Below are 18048 nucleotides of genomic sequence, written 5' to 3'. Positions count from 1 at the left end.
ATAACCATCTCTACCCGTGATATCTAGCAATATACCTAACCCTCCATCTTACCATCCCAACCCTTCAACATGACCATTTCCAACAGCACACATAACCATAACAACCCCTGATCCTAGATGTAACCATTTATCATTACAAACTAACCAGCCTTCATGTTGTACCTGAACCAGTTCCACCTGTATACACATTTTCAACCGAAAATATTGCATGAAAAGCATCCCTGTTCAGGGACAATAAAGACGATTGAACCACGGAAACTGAAGACATGTGTAAACGCTGCCAACTGTGTGGTTTCAGTCTCTCCGTGACATTAGGCAACACCGTGTCACTGTGCCGTGGTTTCCTCGGGTGACCCGGAGGGCGAGGCAGCCTCATCGCAGAGCTCTGCGTCTGGGTGTTGCGGCGTCTCCGGCGTGGTCCCGGTTGCGGTCGGAGCGGGCGGTGTTTCAGCGGTGTCCTCCGTCACCGTTCTCCCCGTCTCCTTTACCTGCTCCACATTCTCTCTGCCGTCGACTTGTTTTCCGGGCGGAGGGGTCTTTGGTACTGGCGAGGCTACGGTGAGCGACGGTAATGGATATGAATAGAAACAACAGTTAATGGCCCACAGATTTAAGTGGCTTTTAGATTGAAGTTCTGTATCTCTAAAGTGTTTCCACATATCTCTTTACTAATTCCTCTATTCATTATTAATAGCGAGCAGGGTATTTTCCACGGTGTCCATTTCCTTCTCATGAGCCTCCTGATGTTCTGCCCTAGCCTGACCTCTGACCTATGACCTCACCGCTTGGCTTCTGCTTGGTTCCCGCTGTAGCGGGCGTCCTTTTCTTTGGCGGCGTCGTGTTTGGGCCCACCATCACGTTCCCGTCCTGGTCGGTCAGGTAGGAGGTCACGCCCAGGTCTACGGGCCCCTGCGTCACTTGCAGCTGAGGAGAAGGGGTTCTTCAAGTCAAAGACAAGGGCTGGTTCTGAAGCCTGAGGTCCCCGGGTCGGCCAGGTCGTATCCTCTCTATAGAGGAGCTATGGACTTACCGACTGGTGGCCCACTGGGGGAAGGCAACACCAATGATGAACCAATGTTCTTGTCAGTAAAGAAACTCTGGTTACAGTATGGAGATATGAGGAGTGGAGGAGCAGTTGTAACTATAAGAGGTGGAGGAGGTGTAAGCTATACGGAGAGACTAGGAGTTGGTGGAGGAAGAATGCAGTATGGAGATGTGAGGAGTGGGATGTGTAAACTCTACAGAGACTAGGAGTAGGAGAAAGAAAACAGTGGAGTTATGAGGAGTAGCAGGTCTAAACCCTAAACACTATGGAATGGGTATAAGAAGGAGCAGGAGGAGGTGTAAACTCTATAGACTCTGAGGAGGAAGAATACACTGGAGTAATGAGGAGCAGGTCAAAACCCTTCAGAGGAGAAGGAGGTTTGAACTGTGCAGGCTGTGACAAAGTGAAGGATGAAGATAATAGCACAGAGAGAATAGGAGACGGAGGAGGTGGAGCTGGTGGTGGAGTGAAGAAGGAAGACTTAGCAACAGAGAGGAGGAGTTGTAAACTCCATGACAAGACTAGGAGGGTGAGGAGGACTAAGGGAGGAGATGGGGAAGTGTATAGGGAGGGCGGAGGAGTAATGAGGGATCCAAACACAGTGAGGCGAGAGAGGAGGAGGAGGTGCAGAAACATGCTCTTTTATTAGGTGGAGAACAGGGGAACACAGGAAGTGATACGAAATCACAACAGTGCGGTCACAGTGAGGTGAGTTGGGTACATTGGATGTTTGACAAAACGACGAAAAACCACTTAACAACGGGATCTTGTGGACAGTGAAGAGAGTTATTGAGCGTGCCGTTGATGTCACAATGATGTCATATTTGAACCGTACTTTAAAGATTCGACTTTCATAAATAATGTAAAGGAAAGGGGGAGGGGACATATTCACAAAGGCTAAATGACAGGGAAGATGATGAGACGAAGAGAGGAAACAAACATGTACAAACAGGAAGTAGAAACTTCAAAACTAACACCCAGTCCACCGTCGGGTTATAATTCTGCTTCCTCTCTCTTCTCTGCCTCAGCATTTTCTAGTAATAATAACAACCTTGTTCTTCCTCTGGATAATTAGTTATGCTTCCTTCACTGCAGCAAATTCAAACAAATACATTCACCATCCAAAGGTCACACAAATAAAAACTACAACTGTTATTATTTATCTTTGGCATGCTTTCTTATTCTGTAAGATATGAATCAAACTAACTGGTATAAGACTAATCTTGCACCAAATGAGATTTCCGGATCGTGTATCAACACAAAGATAGCGAGCCTCTGTTATCTAACCCCAGAATCTGCATAACACATCCTCAACAGCCTAGTTTCCCTGTTTCTTTCTCGTCTGTTTCTCGCTATCTTCTATACAGATTCCCTTCAGACGTCTACTTCTTGCCGCCCAGCTCCTCCGGGTGATTGAAGACACTTACGGTGAATTCCCCGCTCTCCGTCCCGAACTTGTTCTTCACCAGGATGCTGTACTTGCCCGAGTCATCCGAGTTCACCTTCGTGATGATGAAGCTGGCGAACTTCCCTGACTCAAACTTGAGGAGTAAGTGGTCGTCGGACACGATCTCCCGTTCGTTCTTCAGCCAGGTCACCTCGGGCACGGGGTCACCGGAGATGTTGCAGGTCAGGTTCAGATCCTGAGAGAGAGAGAGAGAGAGGGTAGGAGGATTGAGGAAGAAAATATACCTACTGAGATAACACACGGTGGTCGGATAGTGCAGAGGAGATGGGTTTCGGAGGAAGCGGTGAAGTTTAGAACAGAGTAGGTTTACAGAAGAGTTTAATAAATATCTGCGTAGAGTTCACAGAATAGTTATAGAATAGAGAAGATTTGCATTGAGGCGCCTGTCTGTTGTCATGATTTAATTGGTCAGCCTGTGTTACAGTTACGTGATGAAGCGTGCCTGTCTGTTGTGATGATTTGACTGGTCAGTGTGTGTTAGAGTTACTTTATGAAGCGTGCCTGTCTGTTGTGATGATTTGACTGGTCAGTGTGTGTTAGAGTTATGGGATGAGGCAGGCCTGTCTTGGTGACCTACCTTCCCCTCCTGGATGGTGACCACATCAGGCAGACCTCCTTTCACCCGGGCCCTGTCTGGAAGAAACACATAGGAACTAGGAACACACACCCACGAGGAACACAACTCCACTAGGAACACATATTCACTAGGGACACATTTTTACTAGGAACACATGTTTACTGTGTTTACATGGGAAAGAACATGAGCACCAATATCCACAGAACTATAGGACGGTTCGGGTCAGGTTGAATCTGAAAGGATTGATGAACAGACTTACTTCTTTCAGCGATAGCAGCAGCCCTGAGGAGAAAAAAAGGTGGAAGAAGTGATTAATGACAAAATGACTTCATGTCATAGTTAATGTCCTGCTGAATGCTAAACAAATGACATCATCATTACGATCAAATCAAACAACACTTACTTCAGCCTTTTGAATTCTGCGACGGCATCGTCGAACGCTGGAAGACAAAACAGAGAATATGTGAGCAAGCGGTCACTGGGATCCAGTCCAGATTCGGGGACCAGTATTCAAGATGCCTGAAGAGTTATTTTGTCCCATGAACCAATTTTTTGGTGTGAACAATCTTGGCGTCCCCAACATTTCTAAATTAATGCTGCCCAACCATTTAAACCGTTTAAAATTATTTTGAAACGTTTCATTAAATATCTATCGCTTATAACTCGCTTATAACCGTAAAGTACAAGCACAGACTCTAGAACCAGCCCAGACTCTAGAACCAGCCCAGACTCTAGAACCAGCACAGACTCTAGAACCAGCACAGACTCTAGAACCAGCACAGACTCTAGAACCAGCACAGACTCTAGAACCAGCACAGACTCTAGAACCAGCACAGACTCTAGAACCAGCCCAGACTCTAGAACCAGCACAGACTCTAGAACCAGCAGACTCTAGAACCAGCACAGACTCTAGAACCAGCACAGACTCTAGAACCAGCACAGACTCTAGAACCAGCACAGACTCTAGAACCAGCACAGCCTCAAGCGCGTCTGGGGGCAGCTGACCTTGTCCGGACAGCTCCACGGTGCGGCGCAGGCCTCCCTTGCCGTCGTTGAACTCGATAGCGTACTTCCCCGTGTCCTTCTCCGTGGGCTCCTTGATCTGCAGCCACAGCTGCTCGCCCACCACTCCGCTCTTAATGCGGTCCGAGAAGGAGATGGCCGAGTCTCTGTCAGAGGACACACAGAGCAGGAGTGGAGTCGGGATTGAACCAGGAATAACCTCGGACCAGCGGGCCTACTATGTTATAGCAGAACTTCTCGGGTTGTGTGTGTGTGTGTGTGTGTGTGGGGGGGGGGGGTTCAGCCTTATTCCTGGTCGAGCTGTTATTCCTGATAGAACTTTGCGTCTGAACTCCATACTGATAGGTGTCTAGGGGTTAGGGTGTTCGACGGCTCCCAGCGAAACGGTTGGTATTGGAAACAGCTTTGGAGCTACATGGATCCACCAAATGGCTTAAAGGACTCACTTGTAGTGCCATGTGACTTGGAGCAGGTCGTTGTAATAGCTGACGAAGGTGTAGAGGCGGATGCCCTCGTCTGTGCTCGTGATCTTCAGGGCAGTGGAGGAGTTAGCTGGAAAAACACAGCCGAGAGGTGAGTTCATACGAGAAAACTAAAGGGACACACAATTTTATGGCAAAAAATGGTTCTTACCAATTACACTGAACACTTCATTCATCATATCCCTGAAGCCTGTAAAAGAGACAGTTTAAATTGAATACATTATACAAATGAATACAATTTTAGACATGATTTAGACATGTGTTCGCCGCCTTTTGATGGCGTCAAACTCACAAAAGTGCTCTGGTGTTATTCTTTATTGCAGAGGTGTATATACCTTGATCCGTCAGATTCAACGTAGACGTGTCCTTCCCTCTGTCGTCCTTAAGAACGATGTTGTACACACCGGCGTCCTTCTTGGAGATCTGGTGGAAGAGGTGACAACATGAGCTCCTCACAAGGACGTGAGATTCAGGCCTAAAACACAGGACCAGTTTACAGGAAAGCCGGGCTTGTCCCTTCCTGCTGTGGATGCTGCAGGACTCAGATAAAGGACGTGGATGCAAAAAAGCCAACAAACAGAACAAACAGAACAAACAGAACCAACAGACAGATGAACTGGTGGATGAACAGATGAACACAAAACCAATGCCAACTTTAAGTTGTCTCCAGGTAACGTCGTCGACTGTGTCGACTGTGTCCGCTGTACCAGCGACTGCACGGGCGCCGCGCTGAAACAGCACACAGGTGAGAGGTTTATATATGCTACCGCTAGTAGCATTAGCCTGACGCTCTCTCATCAGATAGCTAGCAGGAAACTCAATGCCATGTTTACCATGGGATTTTTCTAGGGCTAAGGAGGCATTCCCTTATAAGCACATCTTATCTTACCGGGCCTTGTTGAACGAGTGTGAATGTATATCGAGACTACATAGAACAACACAATGGCCATGTAGACACATACCGAAACAACGGGATGAAGATAAAGACAGTGATTGACACCAAATTAAAAACAAATGCCTTTATAATGAGTACCTTAGTAGAGCAGTCGTAGAAGGATAGAAACGAGGTCAGAACAGTAGCATAGTACTGTATCAAATATGCTGACCTTTGCATATTTTGTACTTTTTAACAACCTGATCTGAACATGTTTTAAACATATCTCTATCACAAGGGTTAGGATTTATGCATAGGTAAATATATAAGTGTCTTCCGTCTACCGTAGGCAGACAAAGATATCTACCTACGGTATCTTTGTACGGTTCCTCCCATGGATATCAGGGCTGCATGGTAACTGGTGTCCCCTGGTTTCCTTACCTGAGCGATCTCCAGCTTCAGCACTCCCTCTGTGAAGCTGAGCTGCTGGTCAGACTTGATCTCTTGGCCGTCCTTCTGCCACAACGCCACTGTGTCCTTCTTGATGTTCCCCACCTTCAAGAGCACAAAGCAGGGAATCCTTTATGATATGAACACAGACCTAGGTGAAGGTGTGTCAATCACTACCAACTTAAACCTTTTAAAGGGCCCATATTTTATCACCAGGTGTGATGTTGTTTAGACCTTATTCACCTATCGGCCAAATTTGTTAGTGTGCTTTGTGGGGAAACCATGAATGTGTCATGAAAAATGCCCTCTCCATGCTACCTAGGTGAGGAAAAAATATGGATAAATAACAACGTTTATTTTGTTTTTAGAAGGTTTACCCACCCAACTACACACACCCGCTAGATGAATAATATTAATATCTTCAATGTCCCTGATGTTCCAATTGTCGTATGCTCGACAGCAAGCTGAATTAACAACCGAATCATCTTTTCAGCGATTGTATTGAAGTGTTTTAACGATACTTCAACAAAGTCATCAGACATTCAACTGCGATTGTCTGAAGGTTGTAATTGGTCAGACCATCAACAGTCGAAATTGCCTTTAATGACGCAAAAGCAGCTAAGCTCTCCCAATCGGCCCTGATTCAACATTGCTCCTTTATCGTTGAACGGCTGGTGCTCAAAGCTTGAGGTCAAGGAAAAGGTTTTGGAATGCAGCCCTGATGGTAAAATAGTGGACCTTCAACCCTACGCCATTTGAGCCTCCTCCTTACCTTACACTTGAGGATCACACAGCATTCTGGAGTCACCTCGAATCCAAGGTACTCCACAAAGTGAGGACCTGTGAGAACCCCAGAGAAACTTTAAAACATCCATCTACTAGATGTAATAAACTGATATATTGTCATCGGTAGTGTACACATGTAATAAAGTAATATTTACCTTGTTTCCTGACCCACTCCTTCATCTGGAACTCAGACTCCTTCTGGAGAGCCTTGAACACTAAACAAGTCAAAAACAACTTTAGCATTTAGCGTAGGATGAGATGTTTACACAACAGATCTAACTCTCTTCCTTATCTAGTGTTGTAGTTTATCCACCTAGTGAGGCACCAAGTTTGTTTTATTTTAGTTACTTGTGGCGGAAAAGTCTGACCATTGCTTTAATTGGTCTCGGATTTGCCTTCCGAGTATCCTGTTCGTTGGCTGGTCGGATATGGAAAAATAACGTAAATTGTCAAACTTGGGAATGTTACCCAGAAGCAGAGTTTATGTTGCAGACCGCACCTATGAAGCAGAACTCTCTTAAATTACCAGATTGCGAGCATGTCCGGCCCTTTTAATAATGTGCTGTACTTTGACACCCACATTTCCAATCGGGGTTAAATAAAGTACAATCTTATTTTAATCTTCTAACATGCCAAGTTCCCCTGACAACCATGGCAGTGTTCTTCAACAGATTCCAGCCCAGAAGAGAGGATAATGTCAACATACTGTCTCATAGTGAGGAACACTTCCAGGTAACTCTCAGGTCCTCCCCCCAGCAGGGGGCAGACATACCATCTCCTATCAGCACCAGACTGGACTGGTTGGTGGCCTTGCCGTCCTGCAGCTGGAAGGTGAAGGTCCCCTCATCCTTCGGCGTCAGGGACTCCATGATCATCTCGATCACGCCCGTGTTCTTGTCAAAGTTCATCTTGTACTTCTGCAAGATGGGGAAGCATAGACAATACATAGCCAATGATACATACTCAATGATGCACACTCAATGATGTACACTTAATTAGGCAAATATCATGGGGTTGCAATGAACTCAAGTTGCCACGAAGAACAAACGTTACTATGAATACAATTGGTGGTAGTACTGTTGACTGTCTGCGTTGTACACTGACCTCTCCTGCAGACAGACTGTTGTCATTGAACACATAATCCACTTTTCCATTGGCGGATATCTTCTCTGCCTGCAGCCAGAAACGAACACGTCCCTTCTCCTGTAGCTCCACCGCCAACTCCGACTTCAGGGGAATAACTGAACGAAAAAAACAGAAAACAATACCTGAGGACAGGTCGGACGAACTCTCTAAGCTCAGACTAAAGGAAGCAGAATAATCAAGAGTGTTTCGACACAGTGCCAATAAGTCTTAGCTCCCATGTCTGCAGATAACCTGTAGGCATCCTGGAGCATGATGCCTCCTCACCCATACCTGCTACCCAAAAACCTTTATCTGAACTCACTGTAACTTAGGTCACTTTGTGTTAAAGCATCTGATCAATGACTAAACAATAATATAGTATTGTGAAACGTCCAATGAAGTATCTTTGAAGACAGGGGCCATGCAATGGACACTCACTGGGGAACTTGTGGTCGTGGCTGGTCTCCAGAAGCTTCTTGAGCTCTGTAGGGCAGGAAGAAGAACATAATTAATGATGTGTCAAAGTAAAAGCTCAGGAAGAAATCGAACATGCACTACAATTGTTGTTTCAGGTTTAAACTGCTGCCAATTTCCTCAATCAATTGATTGAGCTCTATTGAGGTATGTTAAATAATTGATTGGGACATTAGTTGATTAAAATATCAGGTCAGTTGATTTGTTAATTGATTGGATAATTTGTTAATTGACTGTAGTCCTCTGTGCTCACCTTCTGCTGTTAGGTCGTAGCTGGCAGAGGCTCCGTCAGTGTGCGTGACAGAACAGGAGTATATACCAATGTCTTCCTCTCCAGGGGCGAGGAAAGAGGCTTTGGCCCTGCAGGTAAGGAGGGAGTAGGGAGAAAGGAGGAACAGGCTCAGGATCGCGGAGAACGTGCACATATTGAGATGTTATAGTACCACACATCACGGAACCGGAAGTTCAGAAACAGCCTCACTTGCTTCCCTTGGTTTCTACGGCGATGCGTTCGGTGTCTGAGATCTCCTCGTAGTTCTTGGACCAGACAAATTTAGATTCGGCGCTCATCGCAGAGCACTCGAAGTTCAGGGAGATGACGCCATCGTCGTCAACATCCACCATGATCTCCTTGGTACCTGAAGCACAGACACGTAACCTCAAACATTCATAACTCCTGAGTTCATGTTTTACACCTTCTGCTCAGGACTGCTCTACCTATTGTCATGACGAGTGTGAATACGACCATATTACAAATAGTACATATTACTATAACTGCTCCCACTACCTCTATTACAACAGATGTTACCACTATTAAAATAAGAGTATCGTACTTTTACTGCTATAGTACTACTATAAGTAGTACTGCTAATACTACTGATACTTGGGTAAGACTGGTTTCTATCTGGTAAGTCTGGGACAGGGTTAGTTCCTCCCTGGTGTGGTACCAGGCTTAGTATCTACCTGGTTTGGTACCAGGGTTAGTACCTACCTGGTCTTGTACCAGGGTTAATTCTTACCTGGTTTAGTACCAGGGTTAAGTTCCTATCTGTTTTGGTACCAGGGTTAGTTCCTACCTGGTGGGATACAAGGTTAAATTCCTACCTGGTGGGATACCAGGTTAAGTTCCCACCTGGTTTGGTACCAGGTTAAGTTCCCACCTGGTTTGGTACCAGGTAAAGTTCCTACCTGGTTTGGTACCAGGGTTAGTTCCTACCTGGTGTGATACCAGGTTAAGTTCCTACCTTGTGTGGTACCAGGGTTAGTATCTACCTGGTTGGGTACAAGGGTTAGTAACCACCTGGTCTGGTACCAGGGTTACTACCTACCTGCTTTGGTCTCGGCCAGGGTGGGCTCGGTAACCTCAGAAGCGTTTCCTACACCAGCGTTGTTCTGAGCTCGCACACGGAACACGTATTTCTCCCCTTCCTGCAGGTTCTCGATCTGCACATCAGAACACGCATCATGTTATAGGCTCCATTCCGAGGCCCCGGTGGCTGATGGGTATTTGCTCGAGGATGTCGACTCACCTTGATGAACTTGCTGTCGGTTGCCTTCTTGTTGATGCCTCGCCACGCCTCCTCAGACGCCCCCGCCTCCTTGATGTCCACGTAGAAGCCGTTGACCGCGTCGCGACCCTGATAAACCGGCGGCTTCCATAGCAACACCAGGGAGCTGCTGCGTACCTCGGTCACCTGGAGATCGTGAGGGGGTCCTGGGAACCAGTCGGGAGGAAGCTCAAGGTCAGACCCTACACTGAATTACTCGAAAAAAATGGCCAGCTGTTTTATTCTTGATGAAAACCATTCCTCATCTACTGAGAGATGGGAGAACGTTTGGGTAGCATAGAACTCCTCACCTGGCACAGCAATGGTCCACTCCTCACATAGGAAGGTGTTGCTAGGCAATGAGGGGATGCCGACCCCAGCCATGTTGGCCGCACGCACCTGGAACTGGTACTTCTTGTTTTCCTTCAGGTCGCACACCTGCAGAGGAAAGACAGCAGACCCTTCACAATAAAGGTTCTTCCCAAGCTCCATGTATAGATAAACATGGGTTGGTATGTCTGGTATGCTGGTTCCTATACCTACTCTGCACTCAGTCCAGATGTCTCTCAGCAACTAGGTTGCTCTGCACTATAACTTGCTTTGGGTAAAAGCCTCAGCTAAATGACTAAATGTTAAACAATCCTATTGCTTGAGAAAGGATCGACAAGTTCTAATTTCTCAAGGGAGGGGACCTTTACTTTGAAGTGGGGTGTTTTCTGAGCGGATGATTGGTTGAGACCGGGACTCACCCTGTAGGCTCTGTCGCTGACCGACTGAATGTTGGCCTCGTGCCACTGGCCCTCCAAGCCGTCAATGACCTCGCGATAGTCCACAAAGTAGCCGGTGATATCTGAACCGCCCACAAAGGCGGGCTGCTTCCACCCCAGCACCATGGAGTCCCGGACACACTCCAGGACGCTGATGCCAAACGGGGGCGCAGGGGAGGCTGAGGGGGGGGGACATCACATGACAGCATGTCAAACCCGAGTGTTACTGGTGTGGCCGATCAGTAGAAACTGAAGCTTTGGAATTGAACTGTCGTCCCTATGTTGTTTCTAGTTTGGGAGCAGGGTCCCTTAGTGGTCTGGGTGGGATACTGGATACTGGGTTTGAACACCAATGTCCATAGTTTATCTGTATCTTTGAGGTGCTCTTTTAAGATATCACTGTAAGACACCTTGGATAACCTTGGTGACATTGAGGGAACTAATGATGGAGGAGCAAGACCTCCCAGAAACTAACAGCACATCAAACATTACACATATTTATACACATGGATGATGATGAGATGCATGATTAGATAGGACTTGCACTCTATTCTAACCAACCAGATCATTCCAGATCAGTCCGGTTGGTCTGTTCTTATATAGTAGCGTTTTTAAGCTTCAGTTTCAAGCTCCAATTTCAAAGCACATGTATCCACAGCCAAAATCATACCACATATATTACTGCAGAATAATGGCATAATACCTCATTAAAGGTAATCAAATTACTCTTTAATTTATAGTCATTAAATGTGATATCACATTTGAGTAATTTAAATCTATTTTATATGTCCAACAAAAAAGTATATTGCTACATATATATATATTAAAAGTGTGTTATTTTAGTAGATTAATATATTGTATATAGTGTATGCATTGGTTAGCTATATCTTTTTTATATGAATGATTTATCACTAGTGTCCAGTTCTAGTTGTGATTGGTTGAGCCATTCTTCCAGGGAAAGGCAGTGATTGGCTAGTTCCTGTAATGACATAGACCTACTTGCTATGGCATCACCACTATGTTATTGTGTGACCACCCATAGGGGGCGATTTTCTACACAGGAACCAGCCCTTAGTGGGAAAGTGACTAAAGGTTTAATTTGCTGTGACAGAGGGCTATCTACTATGCGGTGGTGTTTAACCTCAGTTAGCTTCACAGTGACTTACCTTTGGGAGAACCTTCTCACCTGAAGATACTTTTAGACATATTATTATTCAGCATTTTGTGATTGAGAATTCTTTCTTAAAATGGTTCAATGAGAAGCAACCTTTTCTGCAATTGTCTAAAGAAATGACAGAAAATTTTACTAAAAACACCTTGGTTCGAGGGGGGGGAGGGGGATAAAAGAAGAAACGTTTTTTGTGTGTGTGCTGTGTGGGATGTCTCTCCATCTCTGACCAGTCCTCACCTGTCGAGTCTCTCCTGGGTCTTTGTGCCGTGGCGTCTACAGAGAACTTACGCTTTTCTAACGGCTCTCTGCTGCCCCCTATGGCCTCTTCCTCACCATTGCAGGCTGGGGCTAGGGGCGGGGTTATGAGCGCCGTTATTGGCGGCGTTATGGGCGCCGTTATTGGAGCCGTTATGGGCGCCGTTATGGGCGCCGCTAGGGGCGTGTTTGAGACCACGTCTGATACTGAACCTGATCCCGACTCCAGTTCGGGGGCCCAAGAGACGCTGCCTCGCTTTGCGCCTTTGTTTGGACTCTTAGTGGCGGGATATTGGGACTCAACTGAGTTAGCATTAGCCTTAGCATTAGCTGCGACGCTCGCCTCGGCTTTAGCCGTGGGCGTGGGCGTGTCAGTCAGAGCGTTGCCCCTTAGCATGGTAGTGTCAGCGGGGGGCTGGACAGTGTCATGCGTGTCCGTCCAGCGTGGCCCGTGCTGGGTTAGTCCGCCCCTGTTCCCTCCCGGCCCCATTTCCGGCAACACACCGTGAGGAATGCCGCCCCCTACAGGAGTTAGCGGAGAAGAGCAGAAGAGCCGATTTTAGTTGAGCACAGGGTCCGTTCTGACCCCACACATTTGAACAGACACGGAAACAGAACAGACAGGAAGATATTGACAGAAACAGAAACAGGCAGATAGAACAGACAGAACATACTCTTGGCTACAAAACCTTTGTCTCTATATTAACATTAACAACAATATTAACAACATTTACGTTTAGATACAGTATTTGTTGTCTTCATCTGACTGACAGTTGGTCAATGAAGACAAGATGGCCGACAGGTGACATCTGTGAGTTAGGAGGAGGAGGAGGACGGTAGCGTGTTAGGTAACATACGCGTGCACGTGAGCTATGGCAGGGATGTGGAATATGTGCACAGGCCTTGTGTGGCTTTGTGTGCCTCGTAATTAGGAGATACATATTTTGTCATCACGGGAAAAAAGGCCAATACATTTTCCCTCAATAATGTCATACGCTTCTCCGTATAAATCAATGAATTTGTCGGATTTAGAAATGAATCAAGTAGCCTTCAAATAAATGATGCCGAAAAGTGTCCATATGTGTTTATCTTTTCTTAAATAATGTTGTGTTGCGGAACAAGAAACAATACTACAGCAAGAGGAGACAGGGTTTGAGACACCATGCAGATGCTGGTTGCGGTGGGGGTGATGGGAGTGTGTGTGTGCAGGGTGAGTGGAGGGTACCTGTAGCACCAGGTCAGGGGGTGGTCGACACATGTCGTGCCCAGGAGAGGTGGAGGAAAGTGGGGTGGAGGAGAGGGAGGTGGATGGTGGATACAAAGGTGGGTGGGAGGGGATGGGTATTGAGGTGGTTGTAACCATGGGAACGAGAGACGGCCTGGTTTGCAACACCTGCTGAGTTGGATCTCGATGACCCAATTTAGAGGACGTGTACAAGACTCGAGCAGCGGTGGGGTTGGGGGTGGAGCGGGGGGGTGGAGGGAGCATGTGACCGGGCCTCGCAGTGTGATTGGATGACGCAGTGGAATCATGGGAAACAGAGTAGGTGATGTAGACGCAGATGGGAAGAGGAACACATACTAGCCTCTCTTCTAGCTCTACATGAAATCCATCTAATTAACAGTCCTCATCTACTTAGTATTCACTGATAATGTATGCACTGCATGACAACAAGATGAATCCTCAAACATCCTGGACAGTGATTGGTCTATGAAGTAAAAAAAAATGAAAGAAGGGAGGGCCTTATCTCTTCCACCCACCAATAGCGGCCTTGACCAGGACTGGCTCAGACTCCTGAGAGCTCACGCTAATACCAGCAGCGTTCACCGCTCTCACTTTGAACACGTAGGTCTCGCCGGTCACCAGGCCATGGCACACGAACCTGGAGAAAAAATGAAAGCATGGTGAGGAGCCAACAGAAACCTGGAGAGGGGGCAAAGGGGAGGAGCCAGCAGGAACCCGGAGACAGAGAGGGAAATCAAGGGGAGGAGCCAAAAGGAAACTGGAGAGAAAGAGGCAAAACAAGGGGAGGAGCCAACAGGAACCTGGAGAGAGAAAGCGAAAACAAGAGGAGGAGCTAATAGGAACCTGGAGAGAGAGAAACAAAGTTGAGGATCCTGGAGAGAGCGGGAAAACATAGTGAGGTACCCGTGGAAGGACACAATGAAAACAAGATGATGAACCTGGAGAGATAGCAAACATGTAGTTTACCTGGACCCTGGTACAGGCTTGTTGTTGCAGGGTCCCCAGGTGTCGCTGCCCACCACGCTGGTCTCTATGTAGTAGCCCACCAGGTCCTTGGCATGGCGGGACTTCTCCCAGGAGACCACCACCGATGTGTCTGTGTTCCTGGTCGCCACCACACGCTCTGGGGCTGCTGGGACATCTGGAGACCACCACGGACACGGTCAGCTGACTTTAGACTAAAAACAGCCTTCAAACTACGGTCGGTACACTTACATGACTTAAATGATCTTAATCAGTCACAAATCAGTAATCTTACTTTAAGAGATGACCGTAGTCTGATCATTCCTTAATTCAATGTATGTGTGTATGTGTGTGTGTGTGTGTGTGTGTGTGTTCATGCGTGTATGTGTGCTTATGATTGTATGTCTATAAGTGTGTTTGTGTGTGTGTGTGTGTGTGCAGTGTGCAGTGTGTGTGTGTGTGTGTGTGCAGTGTGCAGTGTGTGTGTGTATATTGTGTGAGTACCCTCACCCAGCTTGTCTCCCACGGTGGTGGCCTCGGTGGGGGGGGACGGCTCCCCCACCCCGGCTGAGTTGCAGCAGCGAACCCTGAAGCTGTAGGACTTCCCCTCGGCCAGGTCGAACAGCGCGAAGCGGGGGGACTTCACCGGGATCTCTGTGTTCACCCTCTGCCAGCTGTCAGTACCGGACACACACTGAGACACACACACACACACACACACACACACACACACACACACACACACACACACACACACACACACACACACACACACACACACACACACACACACACACACACACACACACACACACACAAAGGCTTTAGAAGGGCATGCAAACCAGAACCCAGAGGGTTCTGGTTTAGCAGGTAAGTAAGTAAGAAGGTTGTGCAGGTAAGTAAGTAAGAAGGTTGTGGCTCACCTTCTCCACGTAGTACATGATTCCCTCGTGACCTCTCTCTCCAGGGGGCTTCCAGCTCAGGACCACGTAGTTCTTGGTCGCCTCGGTCACCTCCAGCTCAAGGGGTTTCCCGGGAACCACGCCCTCTGATAGGGGGTCATAGGTCAGAGGATTATTGGCCAACATTGAACACAAGGAGGATGATGTTAGCATGATGCTAGTGCAATGTAAGGTGAGGGCGGGGCAATATTTCAGGAACATTGTTGTATCGTCTTTCAATCAAGTTATCGTTATATAATGAAAATAATAAATTAGGAGTCATTAGTCAGAAGGAAAGCTCTCTGGACATTTATCAATATTGTGTAAACTCCCCAATGGTTATCGTGATAATATTTTTTCCCATATCCCAGACCAGCTGGATTCCGCTGTGATGCTAACAGGACGCTAGGCTACCTGCTGGCTCCTCCTCCGTCACGATGATCTGACCAGTCACGGGGGCCGAGGTTCCTACGATAACCACAAACACAGGATGTCATCACTTGTTCACACGATCGAGAGCTAATGATGCATGCAAACCTGCTATAATACTGACATTAACTTATTTACAGTATCCAAATGTCCCTGCATCGATATCTTCATATCCTCCGGACCCCTCATCACGTGTTCCTACCTCTCATGCGGGTGCGGTCGGCGGCGTCCACGGCGGCCACGGGTTCAGAGGTGCGTGACGGGTGGCTCATGCCGCTCTTGTTGACGGCCCGCACGCGGAAGGCGTAGGACCGCCCCTCCACCAGCCCGGTGACGGGGAGGCGGGCGAACTTGACGGGGGTGTCGTTGCACTGGATCCAGTGGTTGGTTCCAACCTCACACCTGGAGAGCGACCAACAGGTACATGGTCAGACCCAGAAAACGGTCACGTTGCTATGGTGATAGAACACCCTGGATTCCTAATACAGTCGAGGACCGCAGGGCGTGCTCTGTAGGTTGGTTTAGATTTCATCCGTAACACGTTAAGTATCACGGATAGCCCTAAAGGGCTGTCTCACCTCTCCATTGTATTGAATTTGTTGTATGCATTAAACTAGCCAGTTAAATAGTATTTATTATGAAATCTAATTCTCAGTTTGTCTGTTCGTACCCTCAGGCCCCTCAGTGCCTTCCAGTGGCAAGTGGGGCCTAAACTGTTCCAGACAAATGTCTTATGGATTCCAGTTGGTAGGTGTCAGTGAGTGATGAACTGTCCAGACAAAGGCCTTGTGTATTCCAGATGGTAGGTGTAAGTGAGTGATGACCTGTAGCCATGGGGTCACAGCTGTTGTTTTGAGTCCGTAAATCCTCCCCTAAGATACAATTTCTTAAAACAAACACAGGATATGTCTCTCAGGTTCCAGGATGGTTGGATTAAAATAACTTTTTTTGCCTGATTTGGGCAGTTCTTGTGAGGGCAGGCAATGTCCATTCATATATAAAACATTGCTATCTCCAACTTACTAGCTCAAGATAATGACTTACCCGTCTGCATGCAAATGAGCGGCTCACTTGTACACTAACGAGCGACTCACCTGTATCACGCTAACGAGCGACTAACTTGTACGCTAACGAGAGACTCACCTGTATCACGCTAACGAGCGACTAACTTGTACGCTAACGAGAGACTCACCTGTATCACGCTAACGAGCGACTCACTTGTACGCTAACGAGCGACTAACTTGTACGCTAACGAGAGACTCACCTGTATCACGCTAACGAGCGACTAACTTGTACGCTAACGAGAGACTCACCTGTATCACGCTAACGAGCGACTCACTTGTACGCTAACGAGAGACTCACCTGTATCACGCTAACAAGCGACTAACTTGTACGCTAACGAGAGACTCACCTGTATCACGCTAACGAGCGACTAACTTGTACGCTAACGAGCGACTCACTTGTACACTTACAAGCAACTCCCCTGTATGCTAATGAGCGACTCACCTGTCCACAAAGTATCCCAGGATGGAGTTCCCTCCGTCCACCGCCGGCTGCTTCCAGGAGACAATGACGTAATCTTTGTTGGCGTCCAGACAGCGCACGTCCAGGGGGGCCCCAGGGGCCCCTTCCACCTCCGCATCCGCATCTGGCCGGTCGTATACAAAGTATTGTTAAGTAATGTACGGGATAATGTACAGCGAGCCGGCCTTTATTAAAAAACACACCCTGAAAGGGTGAAGCAGGACCCCGACAAGAAGCGGAGGTGTCCTGAAATACCCTGAAGGTACATAGTCCTGGTAATTACATGGCTACTTACTAAAATATACAGTTGGAAATAGCCCCCATAGCAACGGCCAGTTATTCATAGAAGCGCCCTGCTATGAAGAAATAACAGACTGTAGAATGCCCTAATTGACTCATCGGAATTGAGTTTTAAAAAAGGCTGTGTAACCAAATGTAATATTACTTCAATACTGCAAAATACGCAGCACCCCTCAGCATCCCAATCTATCAGGCAGCATAAGGGTTAAATTAAACTACTGTATTATGGTTTTGTATTGTATATTCAATACAGGACAGCATTATTACACTGCTGCACTGCTATTTTAAAACACTTGAAGCTAAGTAGTTAAAACACTGGCTATTTCAAAACAATAGCTGGCTGATTTAAACAACCAATTAAAAAAGGACAACTTTACAACGTTTGCTAACTACTTTAAAACATTGTCTAGTTTAAAAGGCCAGCTGACTCATGGCTAAACTATGCCCATAGGTGATGGAGACTATATTGAGCTACAGTATCTCCACTCTAATCAGAGATACGAGTGGAATCCTGCTTTGTTTACCGCAAGGCCCCGGCTGAGCCCTCTGGGAATAGCCCCATCTCTTTCTACACCACTTCTACTGGCTGACCCTAAACTCT

At 47.0% G+C, this 18048-nt stretch overlaps 1 protein-coding gene across 7 annotated transcripts in view; it reads right to left on the bottom strand.

The window, feature by feature from the left end:
- Positions 1 to 214: 214 nt before the first annotated feature.
- Positions 215 to 18048, bottom strand: part of myom1b (myomesin 1b) — a 29976-nt gene continuing 12142 nt past the window's right edge. The window contains exons 12-41 of one of the 7 annotated variants that reach the window (XM_056584387.1): positions 17130 to 17271; positions 15826 to 16025; positions 15609 to 15662; positions 15177 to 15301; positions 14764 to 14947; positions 14257 to 14431; positions 13806 to 13927; positions 12549 to 12566; positions 10601 to 10797; positions 10163 to 10289; positions 9834 to 10018; positions 9633 to 9747; positions 8786 to 8942; positions 8558 to 8664; positions 8269 to 8313; positions 7810 to 7946; positions 7478 to 7622; positions 6861 to 6920; positions 6692 to 6759; positions 5911 to 6024; positions 4931 to 5018; positions 4747 to 4785; positions 4560 to 4665; positions 4096 to 4259; positions 3494 to 3530; positions 3350 to 3372; positions 3091 to 3146; positions 2473 to 2688; positions 783 to 924; positions 215 to 553 (exon numbers count right to left, since the gene is read on the bottom strand). In XM_056584387.1, coding sequence (XP_056440362.1) covers positions 327 to 553; positions 783 to 924; positions 2473 to 2688; positions 3091 to 3146; positions 3350 to 3372; positions 3494 to 3530; positions 4096 to 4259; positions 4560 to 4665; positions 4747 to 4785; positions 4931 to 5018; positions 5911 to 6024; positions 6692 to 6759; positions 6861 to 6920; positions 7478 to 7622; positions 7810 to 7946; positions 8269 to 8313; positions 8558 to 8664; positions 8786 to 8942; positions 9633 to 9747; positions 9834 to 10018; positions 10163 to 10289; positions 10601 to 10797; positions 12549 to 12566; positions 13806 to 13927; positions 14257 to 14431; positions 14764 to 14947; positions 15177 to 15301; positions 15609 to 15662; positions 15826 to 16025; positions 17130 to 17271 — 3575 coding nt within the window. In that variant the 3' untranslated portion in view covers positions 215 to 326. Of the gene's footprint in view, positions 554 to 782; positions 925 to 1644; positions 2689 to 3090; positions 3147 to 3349; positions 3373 to 3493; positions 3531 to 4095; positions 4260 to 4559; positions 4666 to 4746; positions 4786 to 4930; positions 5019 to 5910; positions 6025 to 6691; positions 6760 to 6860; positions 6921 to 7477; positions 7623 to 7809; positions 7947 to 8268; positions 8314 to 8557; positions 8665 to 8785; positions 8943 to 9632; positions 9748 to 9833; positions 10019 to 10162; positions 10290 to 10600; positions 10798 to 12548; positions 12567 to 13805; positions 13928 to 14256; positions 14432 to 14763; positions 14948 to 15176; positions 15302 to 15608; positions 15663 to 15825; positions 16026 to 17129; positions 17272 to 18048 lie in introns of those variants that run through there. The other 6 variants (XM_056584388.1, XM_056584393.1, XM_056584389.1 and 3 more) reach the window with 6 other exon arrangements.

Source organism: Gadus chalcogrammus, chromosome 23 (genome assembly GCF_026213295.1).
Source record: "Gadus chalcogrammus isolate NIFS_2021 chromosome 23, NIFS_Gcha_1.0, whole genome shotgun sequence".
Taxonomy (NCBI): domain Eukaryota; kingdom Metazoa; phylum Chordata; class Actinopteri; order Gadiformes; family Gadidae; genus Gadus; species Gadus chalcogrammus.
This window is presented reverse-complemented; position numbering and strand designations above follow the sequence as displayed.